At 38.1% G+C, this 23,234-nt stretch overlaps 1 protein-coding gene and 2 pseudogenes across 5 annotated transcripts in view; all 3 read left to right on the top strand.

The window, feature by feature from the left end:
- Positions 1 to 23,234, top strand: part of Nr6a1 (nuclear receptor subfamily 6 group A member 1) — a 211,325-nt gene that overhangs the window by 152,798 nt on the left and 35,293 nt on the right. For all 5 annotated transcript variants that reach the window (XM_046451748.2, XM_046451746.2, XM_046451745.2 and 2 more), the window contains one exon: positions 22,716 to 22,958. In XM_046451748.2, the coding sequence (XP_046307704.1) occupies positions 22,716 to 22,958 (243 nt within the window). The remainder of the gene's footprint in view (positions 1 to 22,715; positions 22,959 to 23,234) is intronic.
- On the top strand, positions 4,622 to 15,860 carry LOC131424431 (centrosomal protein of 83 kDa-like; annotated as a pseudogene).
- Positions 8,954 to 9,132, top strand: LOC124097534 (U1 spliceosomal RNA; annotated as a pseudogene).

Below are 23,234 nucleotides of genomic sequence, written 5' to 3'. Positions count from 1 at the left end.
GGTCTTGATGCTCACGCTGTGATCCAAGGATCTTGCATTAATTAGGGTGAGAAGCATGGAGGGTCAGAAGTCACTAGACAGGAGGGCCTGGATAGCTTGTCAATAGGGCCAATCAGAATTCCTGTAGAATTTTTAAACCATTGAAACAAAAACAAAAACCGCTGCTGCTTCTGTAGCCTCTAAGTGGATCCCTTGGTGTGTTGAAGACTGATCTCCTGCTGCCCAGATGGCTCATAAAAACTTGGCTACATCTTTTGCATTGCTACAGGCTTCCTGGTGTTGGGGAAAGAACTTCAATAACCTGACTCTCACTTGGCAAAGTCATTTGACCTATACTAGCCATAATTTCCTCATATATACAATAGGGGATGGTAATACAAATCTTAGAGAATTGTTATGGGGATTAATAAGAGAGTCTCCATCGGAGTGCCCAAAACATGCTTAAAATGGCTTGAAATGGAAAGAGTTTCAAAGAGAAGCAAATTTAAGAAGATAAGAAAGGAAAGAATTTTTGAGTTAGCGTGTGGCTGGTGCTGTTTACACTCCCAAGTAGAAAGGTCCTCAGGCTCCATTCCTTGTAGGCAATAGTCAGGAAGGGGGCCTTGGATATTTAGCCTGGAAAATGCTGTACAACCAGTGGGGCAAGCTGCTGAGCCTTCTCCTAGAACTAATTGCTCTGCTAATATGCTACTTCTTTGCTAGTGAAAACAATTCATAATGATTAGGCTCCTTCAAAAATTGTGACCTTTTCCTTACAGAAAGTCTTTTTGCAGTTGTGGTCTTTGGAAGAAAAAGGAAAGGAGATGGGCTCTAATAATAGCAGAGAGGTTAAACCATGATCAGAAAGGGAAGGGTAGTAAAGTTAGTGAAAAGTTGGGAATAATAGATTGATTAAATAAATTAACATAGGTATACAATGGAATAATAAGCAATTACTTAAAAGATTATGTGCAGGCACAGGGTTCGATCCTCAGCACCACATAAAAATTAAATGAATGAATGAATAAATAAATAAATAAATGTTAAAAATAAAAAAAAAGATTAAGACACATCTACATTTACTGTCAGAGGAAGATAGCCAAAGAAAGCAGAGAAACACTATAGAGTGGCATGATTGATGTGACCCTGTTTCTTTTGAAAAACTGTAACATACATGTTAGCACATGCATGTTTTGTTGCATATATTGGTAAAAGTTTGGAAGCGATTATCTTTGATTATTTGGATGGGGAAAGAAAATGAAGGGGACAGACAAGAAGACATTTTAAATCTATTGTCTCTTTAACACAAGTATGTATTACATTTGCTTTAAAAATATTAATATGGAAATGTGTATGGAAAGTGGAATATTAACTCTTTCCTCCACTAGGAATATAAATTTCACAAACACAGTCCCTGTGTAGTCTTGTATCCCAAGCTGCAGCAAAGCTCAAAAATATTATTTAAGTAGTGAATGTATGAATGGAGGGATGGCACCTATATATTTTGTCATATTATGAATTATGACATTGATTTCAGAGTTTCAAGTTACTTCCCACATGTCAAACTTGTTAGATAACCCTTGATCAGAGGCAGGAGTTGGAAGAAAGAATACAAGGGATAAGAATTTAGTCTTAACCATAATACTACTGAAGAAGACTTAGAAGAATTCATATTTAACTTCTCTAATATTTCAATCAAGCATATTGTTTGAGTGACTCCTAAATAGGCTTGTACACCTCCCCAGTGATGAAGTGCTTACTTCCTTATTTGAAGCTAAAATATGACTCCTTACAATAGCAGCATACTTACCTTAATGTAATCTGTGGATGTTCAACCTGAAAAAACCTATTCCCTTCCCTTTTCCATCAAGAGTTTTATGGCCTAGTTCCCCAAACTGACTATTCTATGATTTCTAGTTCCTTATCACACTGGTCATCTGCCTTCCCCTCTGGACCTCTGGATATGTTCTTGCTTAGAAGGACCATGTGAAAGTATGATACTCAGCATCTAGCAAGCCATGATGAGTGTAGAACAAGAGAGGGAGACAATTCTTCTTGCCTTCTGTTTGGATACTGAGTTTGGGGTTTTGTTTATTTTTCAGATAGGGTCTTGCTATGTTGCTCAGACTGGCCTTGAAGACCCCTCACATCCCGTACTTCCCTATCCTGGGAATTTAACCCAGGGCCTTATTTTAGGTGGGTATGCCAGGCAAGCACTGTATCACTGAGTCAAATCCCTAGCCCTATTCCTAGTCTTTTCTTTCTTTTTTGGGGAGGGTGGTAGGTATGTTTTTTGTCCTACTTCTAGTCTCCAGGTAGCTGAGACCATAGGTGTACACCAAAGACTATGTTTTTAATTAATGCGATAAAATTTAACTTTTAAGGGAGCCAAACTGTGTTTATGAAAATATATACTATACAACTGTATAAAAGATAATGGATTAATATTATTAATTAGTCCTGAGCATATAGTAGCTCAGTGTCTCTGTCTTTTCGTGTTTCACTGCTAAGTTGATTCATTCACATCCTGTAATGATAAGTTGGGTCTTTGTGCCAAACACAGACTTGGTTTTATTGACTTGTTTGAGTTACCCTAATTTTCCTGCCTGTTGAGTTATGGCTTTCCCTTCATCAGTAGAAGCCCACAGCCTTCACTGCACATCTGTACTTCTAGCATTTATACAACAAGGAAGTTGATAAGGATCAAGCTAGGCCTGTGATCTCAGGTTGATCACTTCTATTTCTGAAAGTGGTATAGAATAGTAATTAAGAACAATAGCTATGAATTCAGACTGTCTGAATTAAAGTCTCAGCATTGACCTATACTGAATGTCATGTTGCTTAGACTATATAGCTTCAGCTCCATTGATTAGTGTCTCTATGCCTCAATTCCTTTATGTGTCAAATGGGAATAATAGTAATACTAAATCTCAAATTTACTGTGAGGATTGAAAAATTACATATATTATGCTTAGAACAGAGTAGTTAATTTGTAAAGTTCCTGCCTTTTAATAAATACTCAAAAAATGTCTCAAAATACCTATCAGTAAAATGAGGTGCTATCAGTGCTCAATGGTAGAGCACTTGCCTTGTGAGGCACTGGGTTCGATCCTCAGCATCACATAATTAACTAATTAACTAATTAGTTGATTAATTAATATACTATACAACTGTATAAAAGATAAAAGATTAATATCATTGATTAGTCCTGAGCTAACTTATTAATTAATTAATTAAGGTATTGCATCCATCTACAACTAAAAAAAAAAAAAATACTTTAAAATGAGAACCAGTGGTGCTGGGGATGTGGCTCAAGCGGTAGCGCGCTCGAGCGCTCAACTGGCATGCTTGCGGCCCGGGTTCGATCCTCAACACCACATACAAACAAAAATGTTGTGTCTGCCGAAAACTAAAAAATAAATATTAAAAATTTCTCTTTCTCTTTAAAAAAAATAAGATAAAAATAAAATGAGAACCTGTGATTTCCTGTGAGAATGAAATAGAAATGTGTGAAAAAGTACCCCATAAATTTTAAAGTTCAGAGTGCCTGTGATGAAGGGGTACAGTTTACCTGAGTGAACTGTATAATTCTTGCATGCCTGGGGTCTGCTGTATTTGCCTACCAGTCAGGTACAGAATGGTATCTTCATATAGTAGCTGTATGCGTCTAGCTCTCCCTAGCAGCCTGACTGTTCCTATTCACATTCGCCTGTACTTCCGAGACTACTTTATGTGTTAGAGGACCAAAAATTTATTTATGATCTTTTATTTATGGAGTTTTTGTAGTAAGTTACTCTCAATGTCTTGTTTTTTCTTGTTTTATTTTTACTGTAGTTACAGAAGCAAAAGCAATGCCAGCTTTGTATTCTAGTCAGTCACCATTTTAGTTGTGTGATGTAATGTCTCAGAGCATCAGTTTCCTCGCCTATAAAGATAGGAATACTTATTTTATAAGTATTAATTTTATAGGCTTATTGTGAGAATTGAGAGATTATAGGTAAAAGACTTGCAGAGTACTAGTAAATGAAGATGTGAATCATCAAATTTTCGTGGTATTTTGTTATGATCATGATTGTGATTTATCTATCAGGGACTACAGTTCTCTTTAGAAGTATCTTCCACAATTGAGTTTAATTTACAAGCCTTTATTAGAAAGGCAAAAATTACACATGATGCAGTTATGCCAAAACAGCCAAACCAGAATTGCCAAAAATACCTTGTAGAAGTCGGGGGACTACTGTTTAGGCGCTGTGGTGCTGAAGGGGTGGTGGGTGTAGACTGAGGTGGTGTTTTGGCTGCATGTTGGGGGCAAAGGCTGGCCCAGCACCGGCTCCTTGCTGCCTGCCTCTCTACTCTCTGAGCTCATATTTCCCCAGGGTCCTGAGCCTGAGGCTCTCTCTGTCCTCCAGCCCCTTTTCTGCAGCATGTGGTGCAAGCAGCTGCTGGGACCTCCCCAGACATGGCTTGCTGAGCCGGGAAACCCTACTATTCCTCAGCCCCAGGGCCTCCAAGAGCAGAGTTGAGTGGGTTTGGATGGTTGGAATTATGGAAGTGTCCTCCCAGGGCGGGAGGAACACCCATCACCATTAAATTTTCTGTGTTCATGTTGCAAGGACTGTGTGCAAGTATGGTATAATTTGGTTTCCTGAGGGTCTTAGTGAGAAGGAAGTGGGAAATACTTTTGAAAAACGAACTAAATAAGAAAGCCACATCTTATTTTTACATAGTTGTCACCTTACTTACCAATATGGACACTTTTCCCAATGTTTTTCCACCTGGTGGAAACAGTGGACTAAATTCTGAATCTTAGTTCCAAAAATGTTAATTGGTGAAAAGTTACAATGTGATCATCATAAAACTAATTATCAGACTGTTGAAGTTGAACATACCAGATTGCAGGGCGAGTACGTAAGGTTATAAAATGAACTCAAGTGCCTATTGAATGAAAAGGAAAAATTTCAGCTACTGCTTGAAAAGCTAAAAGGGGAATTAGTAGAGAAAACTAAAGACTTAGAAGAAATAAAACTTCAGATGTTAACTCCACAAAAATTGGAATTGTTAAGAGCCCAAATACAACAAGAATTAGAAACTCCAATGAGAGAATGTTTACAGAATCTGGATGAAGAAGTGAAGTATAGAGCCAAATATAATAAGCTTCACTATGAACATAACATTTCTCAAGTCAGAATTTGAATATCAGAAAGAAGAGTTTGCATGCATTTCAGGTTAAGAAAAAATAAAATTTGAATCAGAGATTGCAAGACTGGAGACAGATAAAGAAGAACTACATAACCAGCTGTTTAGTGTTGATCTCACAAGAGATAACAAATGAATGGATCAACTTGTACAAGAAAAAGTCCATTTGACTCAGAAATTAAAAAGTTTATAGGCTGAAGTACCAGAATTAAGGGCTGAAAAAGAGAATTCTAATGCTTAGTTAGGAAATATCCAAAGAATACAGGTACAACAGTTAGCTGACATGCACTGGCTACAGTTAAGTCCCTGGAGCTGAAAACAAGTCAACTAAGCTATAGGCTGAATGTTTGGGGAAAAAGCTACAATCAAGCAATGAACAAAATACTTTTTAACCAGGAAATTGCATAAAGCTGACCAAGAAATAAATACATTGACCAGTAAGATGTGGATTTTATGTGGAACCTATTTCTTTCTATGTTTTCAGGACCTTTCATAGATGGAATTTCTTCCAATAAAGATACTTCTGTTTCTCATCCTTTCCTCATTGGCTGTAGGACCTTCTCTTCCAGATTTGTGTCTAATTCTCAACTTGTTATTGTAGGGTTTTATTGGATTCATAAGCAAATTATCCTTGACCTGCCTTCTCTTACCATCTCATATTTTATATATTTGACTTTTATATATTTGTTATTTTCTATTTTGCTTCCATAGTTTTATATTTGTATAATGTTGTAATATTGGTTTATTTAAATTTTATATCTGTGTTAAATTTGGACACTATGATGTTGTAATGAAAAAGAAAAAAAAGTGTGTCACATTAGATTGGATAGAGAGAAAGGATGGGGGAGGAGTAGGGAGGATAGGAAGGGCAGCAGAATAGAATAGACAATATGATTGATGTATGTACATTCCATGTATGTATTATATGTCAAAATACATTCTGCTGTCATGTATGACTAAAAAAAATTAAAAAAAAATTTGGACACTACTATTCCTAATCTTAGAAGTACTTTAAAAGGTAAAGGCTACAGAAAATGTTAATGGTGCAAATTGGAAAAAGAAAGATTTATTGTTTGTTGTTTTACTCCAGCTCCTAAAATAGTGCCTGACACATAACAGGTGTTCAATAAAGATTTGTTGAATGAATGAAAAAAATATCCTTTAGAAAAAGTGTATGTACCAAAAAAAAAAAAAATGTCTTTGGGCTTCTTCCAAATATACTCACAGGAACTTTCAGTGTTATGGCTTCCAACAGTCACAATCCTGTGATTCCATCATCTGACACTGAATTACAGTTTGATTTGGCTATTGAGGTTTTTCATTGAAAAGAATATAACTGTAATTCCTACTCAAGTGATTAGGTGTCTGAGTCCAGAGAAGGAAAGTAATTTGTACAATGTTAGTGTAAGTAACTCCCATACTGCAGCTGCTTCTGTATTTTATTTGGCCTTTAAATGATTCATGCATCTCTGACACTCAGTCATTGCTATTCTGAACCACATGAATTTGCATTCTGAACTTTCTATTCTAATAATAAATTGATGTCTCTTTGCAAAAATGGGGGAAATTAGAATCATCAGGAATATTAAGGCAGGTTCTTGAAATTTAAGGATGGGAACTCCCAGAATCCTAATACAACTTCACATTGAAATCCTTAAAATATATACAGAACCTTTAGGCAGAGAGACACTTTATCTGTCCTGATCACTGCTGTATCTGTCCATTGAGTCTTATACAGTGAAAGCACTTGGGAAAGTTTGCTGATGAATGAAAGAAACTGGCCATCATCTGAATTCTCTCCTTTTTGAAATTCTTTCCTTGATTGGCTTCCAGGATACCAGTCTCCTGCTTTTCCTCCTATTTCTCAAACCAACAGCTTCTTAGTCTATTTTATTGTTGCTCTTGGTGTCTTCTAAATGTTGGCATGTCCCCCAGGAGTTAGACCCTTGACTTCTTTTCTACTAATAGTCTCTCCTTTGGTGACTTCAGCCTTTGATTGGGACAATTCCCAAAAGTCTATCTTTAATTTAAAACCTCCATTTAGCTTCAGACTTTTGGATCTCAACTGCTTGTTTAACAATTCCATTTGGGTATCTAACAAGCATCTCAAACTTGTTAACAAGTCAAACAGAATTCTGGACTCCACACCTACCCCTCATATCAGCAAGTTTTCTTGGATAATCTCTCCCATCTTAGTAAACAAAACCAAAATCCTTCAGTTGTTCAAGACTAAAAACTCAGAATCGTCCCTTAATTCCTTTATTTTCTTTTATGTTCCATCAGCAAATTCTGTCACTTTCCCGGCCAAAATAGATCTCAAATCTACTCTTCATTGCTGCTATTACCACCCTAGTTTAAGCCACCATCATCTCTCACTGAGATGACTATTCATATATTAACTGGTGTCTCTAATTTTCCTGAGTTCCCTATACTCACTTTCCAATCCATTCTATAATGGAGTCAGAAGGATATTTAATAAGAATTCTTCTGCTCAGGCTGGACATGATGACTCATGCCTGTAATCCCAGCTACTCAGGAGGCTGAGGCAGGAAGATTATAAGTTTGAGGACAACCTGAGCAACAAAGCAGACCCCTGTCTCAAAATCTAAAGAAAGAAAAGAAAAACAAATAAATAAAACAAAAATTCTTCTCCAAATATTTTAATCACTACCTCTTGAACAGGAAATAAAATCCATGGTCTGTAGTGCTTGCTGTATGATCAGATTCTAGCCTGTCTCTGGCCTCACTTATTTCTGCCCTTCCTCAACTCATTGTGCCACACACTGGAAATAATCCTTTCTCAAGCAAAAAATAAAAGCAATTTATATCTAGGGAGAGGATTACAGAGGACTAGATCATAATATAGCAATTCAATTGCTTTACATTCCTAAATCCCCCAAAGCACTGCAGAGTTGTGTGAAAACCCCCTTGATTATCAAAGAGGACTGGGAGGAGCTGGGGTTGTGGCTCAGTGGTAGAGCTCTTGCCTACATGTGTGAGGCACTGGGTTTGCGTCTCAGCACTGCATATAAATAAATAAAATAAAGGTCCATTGACAACTAAAAATTATTTTTAAAAAATGAGGACTAGGAGTGGTAAAAGGTATAAAGCATAAACTATGATTTTAGAATTTCATGGAAATGTAAGTAAACCACTTCAGTAACTAGAAATTGTACTTCCTGTCCATCTTCAGTCATTTGATATTTATAAAGAAAACTTATCAAAAAAGAACCTGTATCCAAAATGCATAAAGAACTCTCGAAACTCTGTAAGAGAACAACCCAATTAAAAGTTCAAAAGACTTGAATGAATACTTGTCCCAAGATGATATATGGCTGGCAACTAAACTAGAGAAGCCCAAGTTAAAGCTACATGTTAGCATGACTAAAATAAAAAATGACAATATCATGTCGTGGGGATAATGTGGAGCAGTGCATTCATTTATTAAGATGAGAATGCACATGATACAACCATTATAGGAAACACTTTGACAGGTTCTCAAAAGGGTGAACTGTGCCTTAATGACCCTGTAATTTTACTTATTTGCCACAGACAAATGAAAACTTAGATCCACACACAAACCTGTACACAAGTGTTTATGGCAGCTTTTTACAAAATCACCCCAAGTTGGAAGAATACAGATGTTCTTCAAGAGGTGAATGGATCAACAAACACAGAATACTACTGAGCAGTTAAAAAAAAAAAAAAAAAAAACTGTTGATGCATGTAACATTTTGGATGGATCTCAAAAGAAGCCAGTTTCAAAAGTTTACACACAGTACTTACCTGGCAGGGGAGACACCATGATCACCAAGGTGGTTTTTCCAGGGCAAGGCTTATCCATTGCACTAAGGATGTGCTGACCCTTGCAATTTCCCCCAAATGTGGGCATCTCAGCTGCATAACTTTTGAGGTAGTAGAGGGGTGGGGGGGAAACTATGTTCACATTTTCCTCCAGTTTGGCACTTCAGAAGTAGCCTAGAGAACTGGGTGTACACATGGGTATAGCTCAGTGGTAGAGAGCTTGCCTAGCATGTGTGAGGCCCCCGGAACTACTCTTCCCTCCAAAACATATTTTACGAACTCTCTTATTCCATTTAGGTAACATTCTCCAAATTAACAGAACAGATCAGTAGTGGTGTAGGGATTAGGAATAAAATAATGGCATGACCACAAAGTTGTATAATGAAGAGTGGTTTGGGGATAGAGAAACTATTCTGTATCTTGGCTGTGGTGGTGGTAGAACGGTTTACCCCTTCCCTCACAAAATTCAATTTTAATGTGTGCTACTTATAAAATGAAACTTAAAGCACCTAAAATTACCCATCCACCAGCATTATAATGCTTTGATCCCTGGGTCATCAACTATTACACAAGATGTAAATAAAGTTATAGTGATTATCTCAGTAAAATATAGGAGCACAGCCTGCCATAGAAAGCCAAAAGAAACCTTTAGTCTAAACTAGTGAAAAAGTCTAGATAAGATATTGTTAAGACTGTATTGTCCCTGTTACAAAAAAAAAAAAATACAGCAGACCCCTTTTTTTTTTGTCCCCTAGAGGACAGGTGGCCCCTTGGTTGAGAATATGCTTTCTTAGAACTACTTCATGGACACCTCTCCCTCCATGGTACCTGGCAGTTTGTAGTAGTGTTGAGTAAGCTACAGCATGCCTGCCCTAAATTCTAGCAGCAGCTTCTTTTGTGTTAAACTTCCAGTATCCAGGTCTCTAACTCTGAGACAGAACTATGTTTCTTTCTAGCAAAGTCTATTAGTCTCTTTCAGCATTTTTGCAAGGAGACAGCTGGCAGGAATGTGAAGAGGGCTCTTTCACTTAGGGGTTGTACATCCATTCCTTCACAGATCAAAGTTCTCCCTAGGGTTTCCTTTGTATATAAAACTAACCAATATTTCTGTCCTATATGGACCTTATAACTTAGCCCATATTCTGCCAGGTGGTTTTTTGTTGTTTTGTTTTGTTTTGTTTTTGAGAGAGACAGAGAGAGAGAGAGAGAGAGAGAGAGAATTTTTTTATATTTATTTTTTAGTTTTCGGCGGACACATCTTTGTATGTAGTGCTGAGGATGGAACCCGGGCCGCACGCATGCCGGGCGATCGCGGTACTGCTTGAGCCACACCCCCAGCCCATTGTTCCTAGGGCCCAGAGAATGGAGTTAGATTTAGTGCACTAGTAAAAAGTTATAGGGTAAAAAATGTCCAAACAGAATAAGGAAAAACTTAATCAAAGCTGTTCTGTAGTAGTGAAAGTATGCTGGTATTCATTCCTTAGGCTGCGGTAGATGACTGCTTGATATGCCAAATTCTCCCATGCAGGGAGAGTCATAACCCTTACAGCACACTTCAGACAAAAGAGCAGAGAGCTTTCTACTGTCTTCATTTACCGTTTTATATCAACTACCTGTGGGTTAGGGTTTCAGAGATACTACCAGATGTGGTGACTCACACCTGTAATCCCAGCAACTCAGGCAGGGGGATTATGAGTTTGATGCCAGTCTCAGCAATTCAGCAAGACCTTGTCTCAAAATAAAATTTAGAAGGGACTGAAGATGTAGCTCTATGGTAGAGTGATTGCCTAGCAGGTATGAAGCCCTGGGTTCATATGCATACACACAGAGACTAGATCTATGAACCATCTTTTTTTCTTTTCTGTTGTCCATGTTAGGATATCCCATGTTAGCACCTGTTTTTAGTTGTGGAAGTTTCAGATTAATGTAACCTTAAACCATAAACTGTTCAGGACAAGTAAATTGTAACAAAAATTAGATCTCATATAGTCAGTCTTCCTCATGTAAAATCATGCTCAGTATCTTTCAAGCCTCACTTTAATGCTCTTTTATGATCATACCTTGGGAAGATAGTCATAGCCTTTCATAGATTTTACTGAGTAGGATTTCAGGAGCTCTCCAGGCCCTGGAGAGGACAGCCATCCATGTCATGTCCATGCTCCTCCTCCTGTGGCTTTCTTAGACTTCTGGTTTGGATACAGCTTGCCCTTAGGAATTTCTAGAAAATTTTCTTGTCTGGTTTGCTTATGGAAGTGTTTCACTGTGAAAGTACTTCTGGTACCCAGTTAATTTGTTGGAATTTCTTCCATTTTTGTGTATATATACCACAAGTCTCCACCTAGCTAAATCTACTGTGGAGCAGAAAGGGCCAAAAAACTCTGGTTTGATTCCTGGTTTCCCCATGTGTTTTCAACTGGTTTGTCCTTAGGTAAGTAAGTCACTTCTCTGAGCTTCAGTTTCCTCACTTGCAAAATGGGTATTCCTTCACCAACCAAACATTTTCAAAAGAGTAATTGTTTCTACCTTTTCTTAAAATCTAGTTCATTTCTCTCATAAGCCTGAGGTTGCCTTCAGATGATTCCTGATAATAATCAGTGAAAAGATCAGTATTAGTGCCATACAAGGCAAAAGGAAAACTGGTCTTTCATTTGTTTTTTGTTTTGATTGTATTTTGGTTTTTTTGCTGGGCAGGGGAATAAACCAGGGTTCACACACAGTAAGCAGGTCCTCTCCACTGACCTACACTCCCAAACCCCTGGTCTGTTTGTAATTTGTTATTTTGTTCTTGTATCTTCCTTTCTTCCTCCCTATGGATTGAACCCAAGGGTATCTGCCGCTGAGCTATGTCCCCATCCCTTTTTATTTTGAGACAGGGTCCCTCTAAGTTCCTGGAGCTAGTCTCGAACTTTCGATCCTCCTGCCTCGGTTTCTTGAGTCACTGAAATTACGGGTGCCTACCTGCACCCAACTTAGTTTTAATTTTTTTTTAATCTCTGGTGCTAGTGATGGAACCCAGGTCCTCATGCATGTTTAGGCACACTGTCTATCACTGAACCCTGATTTTTAAAAATATTTCATTAAAATATTTATGTTGATTACTACTAGGTATTTCAGTGTTGCATAGAGGTCCCCAAAGGGGGTCATCTACCGTGACCTAACAAATGAACACTAGCATATTTTTATAAATGAAGTATTCACTATCTTACCACAACAGAAAAGCTTTGACTGTTACCAAGTTCTTCCTTCTTCTGACTTGAAATCTTTGACCTAGTAACTTTCTACCCATTGGATCTAGCTCCATTCCCAGCCCTGCCTGTAGTTTTTCCCTCGGGTAACCTCATCCTTCAGCCTGTTCTTACTTCATGCCTCAGTTTCTCTGCACTGTTGACTGCCCCTGGTTTTGCACTGCTGTTTCTTTGACTTCCCTGGCGTTATGTTATCCCCGTTTTCCTTCCTCCCTAGAGCACTGTTTTTTCTCTCTTTGTTCTTCTTGATAGAGACTAAATATAGACTCTCTTTTTTTGGTGGTCCTGGGGATCATTCATGCCTGCAGCCTCCCTAGTGAATGATTCCCTGTGTCAGTTTAACCTCTGAATCACAGTTTTAGTGTTCATAGCTGAGCATCTCTGTCCACATCAGATACCATGTTCATAAAGCACACTGAAATACTTGCAGCCAGCAAATCTGTGCTTGTGCTGTTCGCATTTCCTCTGGCTGGAATCCCCTTTGATATACTTTTTATACTAAGGCTCAGTCCCAGTGATAACTTTTTTTAGGTAATCTTTCCTTCTCTGCCTCTCTGTCTAGCTGCAGAATTCACTCTTTGCCCACTAAAACTTCTCATTTTTTTTCCTCAGACTTAAAGTTTTTTAAATTATTATTTGTTTATTTATTTATTTTGGTACCAGGGATTGAACCCAGAGGTGCTTAACCACTGAGCCATACCCCCAACCCTTTTTATTTTAGGATAAGTTGCTGTGCCTTCCAAAGTAATCATTTTTTTAATAAGTGAATAAGGAATACTTAAAGTTCTCAGTGTCAGTCTATATAGGACAAACCACAGCTTTGCAAGTACTTTTCTCCAACTGGAAAACCTAAATTTGCAATGAAAATAAAAACTGTTTTCATCACAAATAAAACTTGATTCCTGATTCAAAGATTCCTGCATATAGGAGAGAGGAAGGAACTAGAATTGTTTTATTTTCTGGCCCCCATCTTTATTTGGAATGTTGAGTGGAGGGGTGGCATTTCCCCTGGATTCACTTCCTGTGGCTTCAGCTATTTATAATTTGTGATCTGTTTCACCTTTGTTTTTAGGCCTAAGCAGTTAATGGCATCAGTAATTTTTTTTGTCTTTTTGCCATTTTCTTTCAGTGATCAGTAAAGATAACTCCCAAACATTCGGTTGAAACCAATCTTTTTTTTTAATCAGTGGTTGAACCCAGGGGCACTTTACCACTGAGCCACATCCCAAGCCCTTTTGATTTTTTTTATTTTGAGGTAGGATCTTGTAAAGTTGCTTAGGGTCTCACTATGTTGCGAGGCTGGCCTCAGTCTCTAGGATTACAGGTGTGAGGCACGGCACCCAGCTCCCGTACCAATCTTATTAAAGCAAAATTTTAATTATATTTGTGGGGTAGAGTATGACAATTTGAAACATGTATATAAGGTATAATGATCAAATCAGGGTAATTAACATTTCCATTTTCTTAAATGTTCATTTTTTTTAATATTGGGAAACTGAACTCCTCTCTTGTAGTTCTTTCTTATAATAAATTGTTGTAAACTGTAGTCACCCTCTTGAGCTGTAGAACACTAGTACTTATTCTTCCTATCAGTTCATACTAGTCTTGTGAATTGCTCACTTGTTTTCATTCAACTAATGCCATTCTTTAGCAATGTCTCATGAAGAACTACATTATGTGACCTCCAGAAATGGATTTTTTTTTCCATATGGGGATTGAACTCAGGGGCTAACCACTGAGCCACATGCTCAGCCCTATTTTGTATTTTATTTAGAGACAGGGTCTCACGGAGTTGCTTAGCACCTTGCCATTGCTGAGGCTGGCTTTGAACTCATGATCCTCCTGCCTCAGCCTCCTAAGCCATTGGGATTACAGGCGTGCACCATGCCCAGGCAGAAATGGAATTTTATAGTGGTCCATGCAATAAAGTAGGAATGTATATGAATAGAGGAAAGCTCCTCTGATTTGTATTTATTTATATTTAAAATCTGTTTGTAAATGAAATTCCAAATTTTTCTGTTCCCAATTTCAATATTTCATATCACCTGAGGCCTTCATTTCAATGGTGGCAACCTGTGAAATTGGGTGGAATCAATACTTAGAATGTACAGCTGATCAGGGAGTTGGAACTAGTAATTGAGGTGAAACAGACCCCTTTGTTTTAACTACTCTTTGGCCAGGCAAGTTCCAAATTGCCTTAATTGTCAATATAATTTTGATTAGGTGAGTAGATAGATACATTCTCCATTTCCTAAATGTGACCTTCATCACAGTCTGAAAAGCAGGTTTTGATAAAAATCAATGAGCCCTTGGAATGGGTAAAATGCCCTTCTTGGGGGTACCGGAGGTATCTTGAAGGCTGAGTGAGGAATGAGAGTAAGAGATCTTTTTGTTGTTGTGCTTGGGATCAAACCCAGGGCCTTATCATGCTAGGCAAGCACTCTACCAACTGAGCTATATCCCCAGCCCCCTAAGAGTCCTTTTTGTAATAGGTTTTGGCATCTGTTTAACCAAATTAAAGTACAACTGGTTGCTAACAGGGTATGTAATACTTATAAAATAGTAAGAATACATCTAGCCCAGCACAGTGACGCATGCTGTAATCCCAGTGGCTCTAAAGGCTGAGACGGGAGGAACTCAAGTTCAAAGCCAGCCTCAGCAGTTTAGTGAGGCCCTAAGCAATTTAGCAAGACACTGTCTTAAAACATAAAAAGACCTGGGAATGTTACTGAACGGTTAAGCACCCCAGATTCAATCCCCAGCACTTAAAAAAAAAAAAAAAAAAAGAATACATATAGTTGATTCCTTTTTCACAGATTTTGTTGTGACTCTTGTAGTTTGTACCCTCCACAGGACAGCATTTGGTATAATGGGAAGTCTGTTTTCAAAAAAGGATAAGATTAAGGGGCTAGAGTTGTATCTCTGTGGTAGAGCGCTTGCCTAACATGTGTGAGACACTGGGTTTGGTTCTCAGCACCATATATAAATAAATTAAATCAAGGTCTATCAACAACTAAAAATTTATTTTTTTAAAAAGTGGTAAGGTTGAGGGTTGGGATTGTGGCTTAGTGGTAACATGCTTGCCTTGCATGGGTGGGGCACTGGGTTCAATCCTCAGCACCACATAAAAATAAATAAACAAAATAAAAGTATTGTGTCCATTTACAACTAAAAAAAATTTTTTTTTTAAAGTGATAAGGTTGAAACTAATGTCTATCACTGACTTGCTGTGTGAACTTGGGCAAATCATTTTACTTTCCTGACCCTGGGCAAGTCACTATTTTTTTTTTTTCCTTCACATGTCCACTTTTTTTAAATACTTTTTTTAGTTGTTGATAGACCTTTATTTTATTTATTCATATCTGGTGCTGAGAATTGAACCCAGGGCCTCACACATGCCAGGCAAATGCACTACTGCTAAGCCCTAGCCCCAGCCAACTGTTTTCTTTTCTTAATAAAAATAAAATGCATGAAAAAAATTAAATTGTTTCACCGACTTTATTTTTCATTTAAGTTTTTATTTTGAAGTATGCCTGGATTACCCTTTGTTTTTTAAAAAGCCTTTGTTTCAAAGGCCAAATGATTTCTCCTGATATGTAGATGCTGATCCATAAAGGAGAGTGGGACAAGGGAAGAATGGAGGAACTTTGGATTGGGCAGAGGGGAGTGAGGGGAGGGAAGGGGGTGCTGGGTGGGAAAGGTAGTGGAATGAGATGGACATTATTACTTTATGAACATGTATGATATGGTGTGGCTCTGCATCATGTATAACTAGAGAAATGAAATGTTGTACTCCATTTGTGTACAATGAGTCAAAATGCATTCTGATGTCATGTGTAACTAATTGGAACAACAAAACAAACAAACAAACACCAAGTGTGTGGATCTCTTCTAGTTTTTTTTTTTTTATTTTTTAGTTTTCGGCGGACACAACATCTTTGTTTGTATGTGGTGCTGAGGATCGAACCCGGGCCGCACGCATGCCAGGCGAGCGCGCTACCGCTTGAGCCACATCCCCAGCCCTCTTCTAGTTTTTTTTTTTTTTTTTAAAGCATCTGGTTTCATCTTTGCTACTTCCTACAAAATGTTTATCACTCTTTGATCATGATCTATAACTAATTCCTCTTGTTTATTCGTTTTTGCCATCCTGGGCATTGAACCCAGGGCCTCCCACATACTAAGCAAATGCTGTATCACTGAGCCACATCCCCAGCCGTTTATAAATTTTATTTTGAGACAGGGTCTTAATAAGTTGCCCATGCTGGACTTGAACTTGCAATCCTCTTGCTTTAGCCTCCCAAGTTGGGGTTACAGGTGGGAAGGGTGGTGGAATGAGATGGTCATTATTACCCTGTGTACATATATGATTGCACAAATAGTGTGACTGCATCATATATAACCAGAGAAATGAAAAGTTGTGCTCCATTTGCACCACTGCACCCAGCTAATTATTTCTTAATGAGTCACTTGTTTTTAACTCAGTGTGATTTTCGTCCCAAGTAGTTCATTGAAATGGTTCCCTAGAGTGATTTTTGAGCTCTTCTTATTCCTCACACTTTTTGGTCTGTTAATTTGATAATGCTGTCTTCTTTGTGAAGTCTTTTTTATTCCTTACCTTCTGATAATCATAGGTTTTTATTCTACTTACCTGTGTTCCCTAAATAATTGCATTTAGAATATTCTGCTTAAACTGAATATTCTCTTAAACTGAAGCTGTTGATTTTGTCCTTGCTCAGTTTTTGCTTTCCACTTTTTTCTCAGTGATACTGCATTTCTGTAGACAATTTGGTTTAGAGTTCATCTTTGACACTTCACTATACCCCACATCCTTTTAATCTCCTCTGTAATCTGGTCAACAAGCCCTCACTAGGCTTTCTAGGCTTGCTTTTTACTTCCACTCAGCCATTTTTTAACACTGCTGTTTCCTAGATGCCCATGCCATTCATCTTTTCCCTCTCTTTTGCACACCGCAGATCATTATGAGATTAATCTCTATTTAAAAAAAATAAAAAACAACCTCAGTAGCCTTCTGTAAGAGAATATTGTTGCAGGATATTCTAAACTAAATTTTTGTACTTATCTCCTGCCACTTCTCCATAAAGTCTCTCTGCTTAACATTAATATCCTGTGCAGTTGCCTCAAGCAACCTTGCGTTTATTTTCCTTCCTTTCACTCTCATTGATGTTATTTCTCTTTTTCTGGAGTATCCTGCTTCTTTTGTTTTTTACTTTTTTATTGTGAAATATTAGCACTTAAAGAAAAGGGCATAAAATACAAATTTATAGCTTAATGAATTACTATAAAGCAAGCACCACCCAAGTCAAGAAATAAAACATTACTAGGATCCAAAAGTTTTTCCCTATTCCCTACTCGCCATTATGCATGTCTCTTTCCCTTTGCCAGTTTTGCCCCCACTTAATACAAATGGAAATCAATAGCATATATAGTTTTTGTACAAGTCATCTCTGTTGTTGAGAGATTTTATAGTTCACAGTGAGACTTAATTGAAGGAAGTGACAAAGCTGAAATTGATACCAAGGGCATCCTAAACACCAAGCCAATGTATATCAGACTTTACACCTTGATAGCTAGAATCCCACTGTGTATGTACACATGAAAAAATGTGCATACTTCAACTGGAACAAAAGTTCTACCACTGAGCTCATTGTTTTCAGACAGTGTCTTACTAAGTCGACTGGGGTGGCCTCAAACATGCCATCCCGCTGCCTCAGGCTTCTGAGTTTCTGGGATTATAGGCATGCACCATTACACCAGGCTGTGTGACTTTTATTGGTTGTTTTGCTGAACTACTTGCTCTTTTAAGAAAGAGTAAGATTCTTCTCAGAGGAAACCCAAGGTGAAAAGGGGTTTCTAAGCACCAAATTGAAGACATGACTTTATATGCTAAATATTTCTTCGCCTCTCTCTCTCCTCCACCTTTGCTTCCCTAACTGGTAGTCATAATTCAAAACTCATCTCTGCTAGAAAATGTCATTACTTTCCCCTGCCACCAGCTTGAGTATTCCTCTTCTGTGCTAGTTTAATTCTTTTTAAGTTTTTAGGTTTAAAAAAAAAGATAAGACTTTATCAACAATATTATCAAGCTCTTACTCTTCACAGAGCTCTTTCATTCTAGTATAGACCATGAGAGAACTAGAGCTCCATATTATTTAGAGGCAGTTTCATTGATTCTCACAACAGTTCTTTGAGAAAAGTTAATGTAATCTTTTATTCACATTTTATAGACTAAAAACTGAAATAATTCTATGGAGTTTAAAAACCTTGACAAGGGCTGGGGTTGTGGCTCAGCAGTGGAGTGCTTGTTTTGCATGTATGAGGCACTAGGTTTAATCCTCAGCACCACATAAAAATAAATCAATAAAATAGTGTTAAAAAAAAAAAAGAAACTTTGACAAAAAACACAGCGAGCAAGTGATAGAAGCTAGATTTGAACCCAGGGAGTCTGATTCTGGAATCCAAGCTCTTAATCTCTTGGCCAGATTTTAATCTTTTTGTTTTGTCTCTGCCCCAGAGATTTATACAGCCAACAGTTGCCCTCCCCCTCCCTCCCTCCCTCTCTCTCTCTCTTTCTCTCTCTCTCTCCACCCCCCCTCCACCTTGAGGTTTATCTTGCTGTGGACCCTGAGATCAATTCTACCTCCTCACCTATGCCTGTTCCCTTGGTTGCCATTTATTTCTGTTCACCTTATCCCAATCTTCTTGATTTCATAGTTTAAAGTTTTTAAAAAACTTATCTTGGGTCAGGCATGGTGGCACATGCCTATAATCCCTGAGATTTGGAAGGCTGAGACAGAAGGTTGGCAAGTTCACGACCAACCTTAGTAACTTAGCTAGGCCTTAAGGACTTAGCAAGACTTTGCCTTGAAATAAAAATAAAAAGGGAGGCTGAGGTTGTAGCTTAGTGGTGGAGCACCTACCTAGCATGTGTGAGACACTGGGTTCAATTCTCAGCACCACATATAAATAAATTAAACTTCTGTCAACAACTAAAAAAAATTTAAAAAAATTAAAAAGGCCGAGGATGTGTGTAGCTCAGGGGTAACGTGCCCCTGGATTCAATCCCCAGTACCAAATAAATGAACAAATAAATACTGTCTTGATTTTCTCTCTGCTTACTTTTGGGGAAGGAGCACAAAAGACAACAATTTCCAGTGGGTTTTTTTTAATTTTATGTATATTTTAGTTGTTGATGGACCTTTATTTTATTCATTTATTTATATGCAGTGCTGGTACTCATACCCAGTGCCTCATACATGCTAGGCAAGCACTCTCCCACTGAGCCAGAACCCTAGCTCATTCAGTGGTTTTTACTTTAATGTTTAATTTTTTCTCTTTTATTTTATCAGTTTTCAGAATAATGAATTTGTGTCCTAGCAACCTCCAGTGATAACTGGAGGTTTTTCTTTTTAAATAATATGAATTCTTTTATTTTGTATTGGAAATATTTTAATCCATTGTCATCCGTATTCTTTTTGATGTATGGATTGCTCCATCTTAGACTAGTGAGATAATTTTTACATTGCTCACTGTATCATTTTGACATGACCCTATTACTAGTTTGGATAGTACAACCAACCTCATTTTATCTGTATTCTGCCTCATGCTTGGAATCAACCATTTCTCCAAGAAGTCCCAGCTTCCATTCATAGGAATTGGTATTTAAAGTTTGCAGTCTGAGACCTTCTAATACTTCTGATAAGACAGACATTCAATTTCTCTGATGAATTAGAATATGCTCTCTACCCACACTATTTTTACCTATTGATATTTTTGTAGATAGCAAGCAGACTACCTTATTCAAGGTTTCAAATATCTGTCATGTTTAAACCCTCAGCTCTTTATCAACTGCAGTTACTGTGAGCTGTGGTCTTAAGTTTGAAGTGCTAATTTGGCCCATTTTTTTCTCCACTATATTTTAGTAGATTAATACAAATGAAGAAAACTAAATTAAGTCAGGTACAGTGATACACACCTCTAAACCCAGCTACACAGGAGACTGAGAGGCAGGATGATTGCAAATTTGAGGTCAACCTCCACAACTAAGCAAGACCCTATCTCAAAAAAATAAAAAGGACTAGGGATGTAGCTTAATGGTAGAGCATCCCCGGGTTAATTCCCAGAACCAGAAAATAAAATAATAATATAATAAATTATCTCATAAGTATGCTTGTGATTACATTTGGAGACACCCATATAGTTCAGAATAATCGTCCCAATTCAAGATCCTTAATTTGATCATCTCTCCAAAGACCCTTTTCCCTTGTATGTAGCATTTCACAGTTCTAGGGATTAGGGCCTGGTACCTATGGGTGGCCCTAATTCAGCTTACTACAGTGGTAATCATAGAGACTTATCACAAAGTTGGCATATCATAAGAGCTCCATAAATGCAAGCTTCCTTCTTTCTCTATATCCTTCTTATGTATGTCGCCATGACCCTCCTTTCTTTAAAATTACCTTCAAATGCTTTTCTTGAGAGGAGTAGCATTATGTCTATACCTGTTAGGATAATAAAAATAATGACAATAATAACACTTACTAAATGATTATTGTAGCTAAGCACTGAGATGAGTTCTTTTTTTTCAAATTTTTTAATATTTATTTTTCAGTTTTTCAGCAGACACAACATCTTTGTTTGTATGTGGTGCTGAGGATCGAACCCGGGCCGCACGCATGCCAGGCCAGTGCGCTACCGCTTGAGCCACATCCCCAGCCCCTGAGATGAGTTCTTTATCCATGGGATATAGATACCATTATAGTCCTTATTTTACAGACAGAGGAAATAATACCTAGGCAAAGTAACTTAATTTTGCCCAGTTGGTGGTTCATATTAGATTCAAATTAGGCTCTAAATCAGAGCTAGGGTTCATTTAGGTTTAATTGTAAGGACTCTTTTTCAAAGTGTAACGATGTCCTCAACTATTGTATCTTGCCTCTTACTTAGGAATGTGGTTCAAGTGTCTGGTTTTCTGACTTGGCCTCTGAGGAAGATCTTTTTTGAACTTTTCTTGAGCCCACTGACAGGGTCTCACACCTTAGTTCACCAGGATGCCTGTTCTTTACAGTTGCTTGGTCTGAAGAAAAAGGAAGAGGAATAGTCTTCCTCTTCCTAACTTCCTAACTTCCCCTCGTCCTAACTTGTTTGCTGCAAATCAATGAATTCCTTGGCTGCAGGGATCGTGCTGATTTATTTATATCCTAGGATAGGGCCTGGACACAGAATAGATGTTCCTCTGGAATGTAAATCCTACCAGGGACTGACACTCACTCGAATATCTCTCTCTCTCTCTCTCTCTCTCTCTCTCTCTCTCTCTCGGTGTGTGTGGGGGGGTGTGGGGCAGTGCCAGGGCATAGTACATGCTAGGAAAGTACTCTCCCACTAAGCTGCATGTCCAGCCCTTTCAGGGATTTTTGTCCACAGCAGCATTCATGCCTTAGAAGAGTGCCTGAAATAGAATAGTTGCTCAATAAATATCTGTTTTCTCTGTGGTATATATACACAGTGGAGTATTATTCAGCTATAAAGAAGAATGAAATTATTATTTGCAGAAAAATGGATGGAACTTGGGCTGGGGATATAGCTCAGTTGTTAGAGTGCTTGCCTCGAATGCACAGGCCTTGGGTTCATTCCCCAGTACAACACACACACAGTGGTTGGAACTTGAGAACATTGTGTTAAGCAAAATAAGCCAAACTCAGAAGATCAAGAATTATATGTGTTTTCTCTCATGTGGGAACTAAAGAGGAAAAAGGAAAAGAAAGGTTGGGGGGATCAGTAGAATAAAAGAAAAGAAAGGGAACAGGGAGTGGGAAGAAGGGAAGGAAAGGGGAATGGGGAGCGTGCTAGGGAATGATATTGGCTAAATTATATTGTTACATTGTGTGCGTATAGGAATACATAACAACAAATTCCACCATTATGTACAACTATAATGCATCAGTAAAAAAAAATGTGGATAAAAATACCTGTTTTCTGTGTCTGGCTGGCTAGCTACTCTGGGCATGGTTTAAACTTCTTCACTTGTAAAAAATTACATTTACTATTTATTGGATGTATACTAACGTATACCATGTGCTAGGCACTTAAATATATTATCAGTAATCCTTGCCACCTTCCTAACAGGTAATATTGATGGGCTGTGGATGAAGAAGGGAGAGGGAAGAAGTCAAAGATTTTTCCTAGGTTTCTGACTTGGATATTGATCCAAGTGATAATGAAACTCCTGGGGAGGTTTATGAGGTTTTTTTTGTTTTGTTTTGTTTTCCCCCCCAGATAAGCAGTGTCTGTGATATCTGCAGGTAGATACAGGAGTCTGTTCCTGTGGCAAAGGTTTCAGAGATGCCACCTGTATACCAGTTAGTCTGAAGATGGTGGTGGTCTTGATCTTTCCAGAGCAAGGATGCTTCTTTTAGGAACTGTGGCCTTAAAGCCATTATTTCCACTGTACTCTAACTTGAACATGTTTATTAGTTTCTGTTCCAGATGATCGGGCCGAACAACGAACCTGTCTTATTTGTGGGGATCGTGCTACAGGCTTGCACTATGGGATCATCTCCTGTGAGGGCTGCAAAGGGTTCTTCAAGCGGAGCATTTGTAACAAACGGGTATATCGATGCAGTCGTGACAAGAACTGTGTCATGTCTCGGAAACAGAGAAACAGGTGCCAATACTGCCGCCTACTCAAATGCCTCCAGATGGGGATGAACCGGAAGGGTGAGTGGTACTCAGTGCTCCTAACTGCCCACCCTTCACCCATCTTGTACCTTTAGTATCAGCTATTATATTTTAGAGTTATTAATTTCCCAAGCCTGCACTATACATCAGGTCTTACCTTGTATGCTCATAACTCAAAAATATATCTCCTGCATATGGGAACCTCCCAGTTTAGGTGAGAGGAAAGACATATGATGTTAAGGATTCTGTGGCAGCTAATGCATAGGCCCTGTATGGTAAGACCCCAGTTAACAATTAGATCCTGGCTGGGATTAA

The sequence above is a fragment of the Marmota monax genome, unplaced genomic scaffold (assembly GCF_021218885.2).
Source record: "Marmota monax isolate L192 unplaced genomic scaffold, Marmota_monax_Labrador192_F-V1.1 WCK01_AAM20220418_F8-fsc00020, whole genome shotgun sequence".
In the NCBI taxonomy this organism is placed as follows: Eukaryota; Metazoa; Chordata; class Mammalia; order Rodentia; family Sciuridae; genus Marmota; species Marmota monax.
Note: the sequence above shows the minus strand (reverse complement) of the source record. Positions and strands in the feature narration are given on the sequence as shown.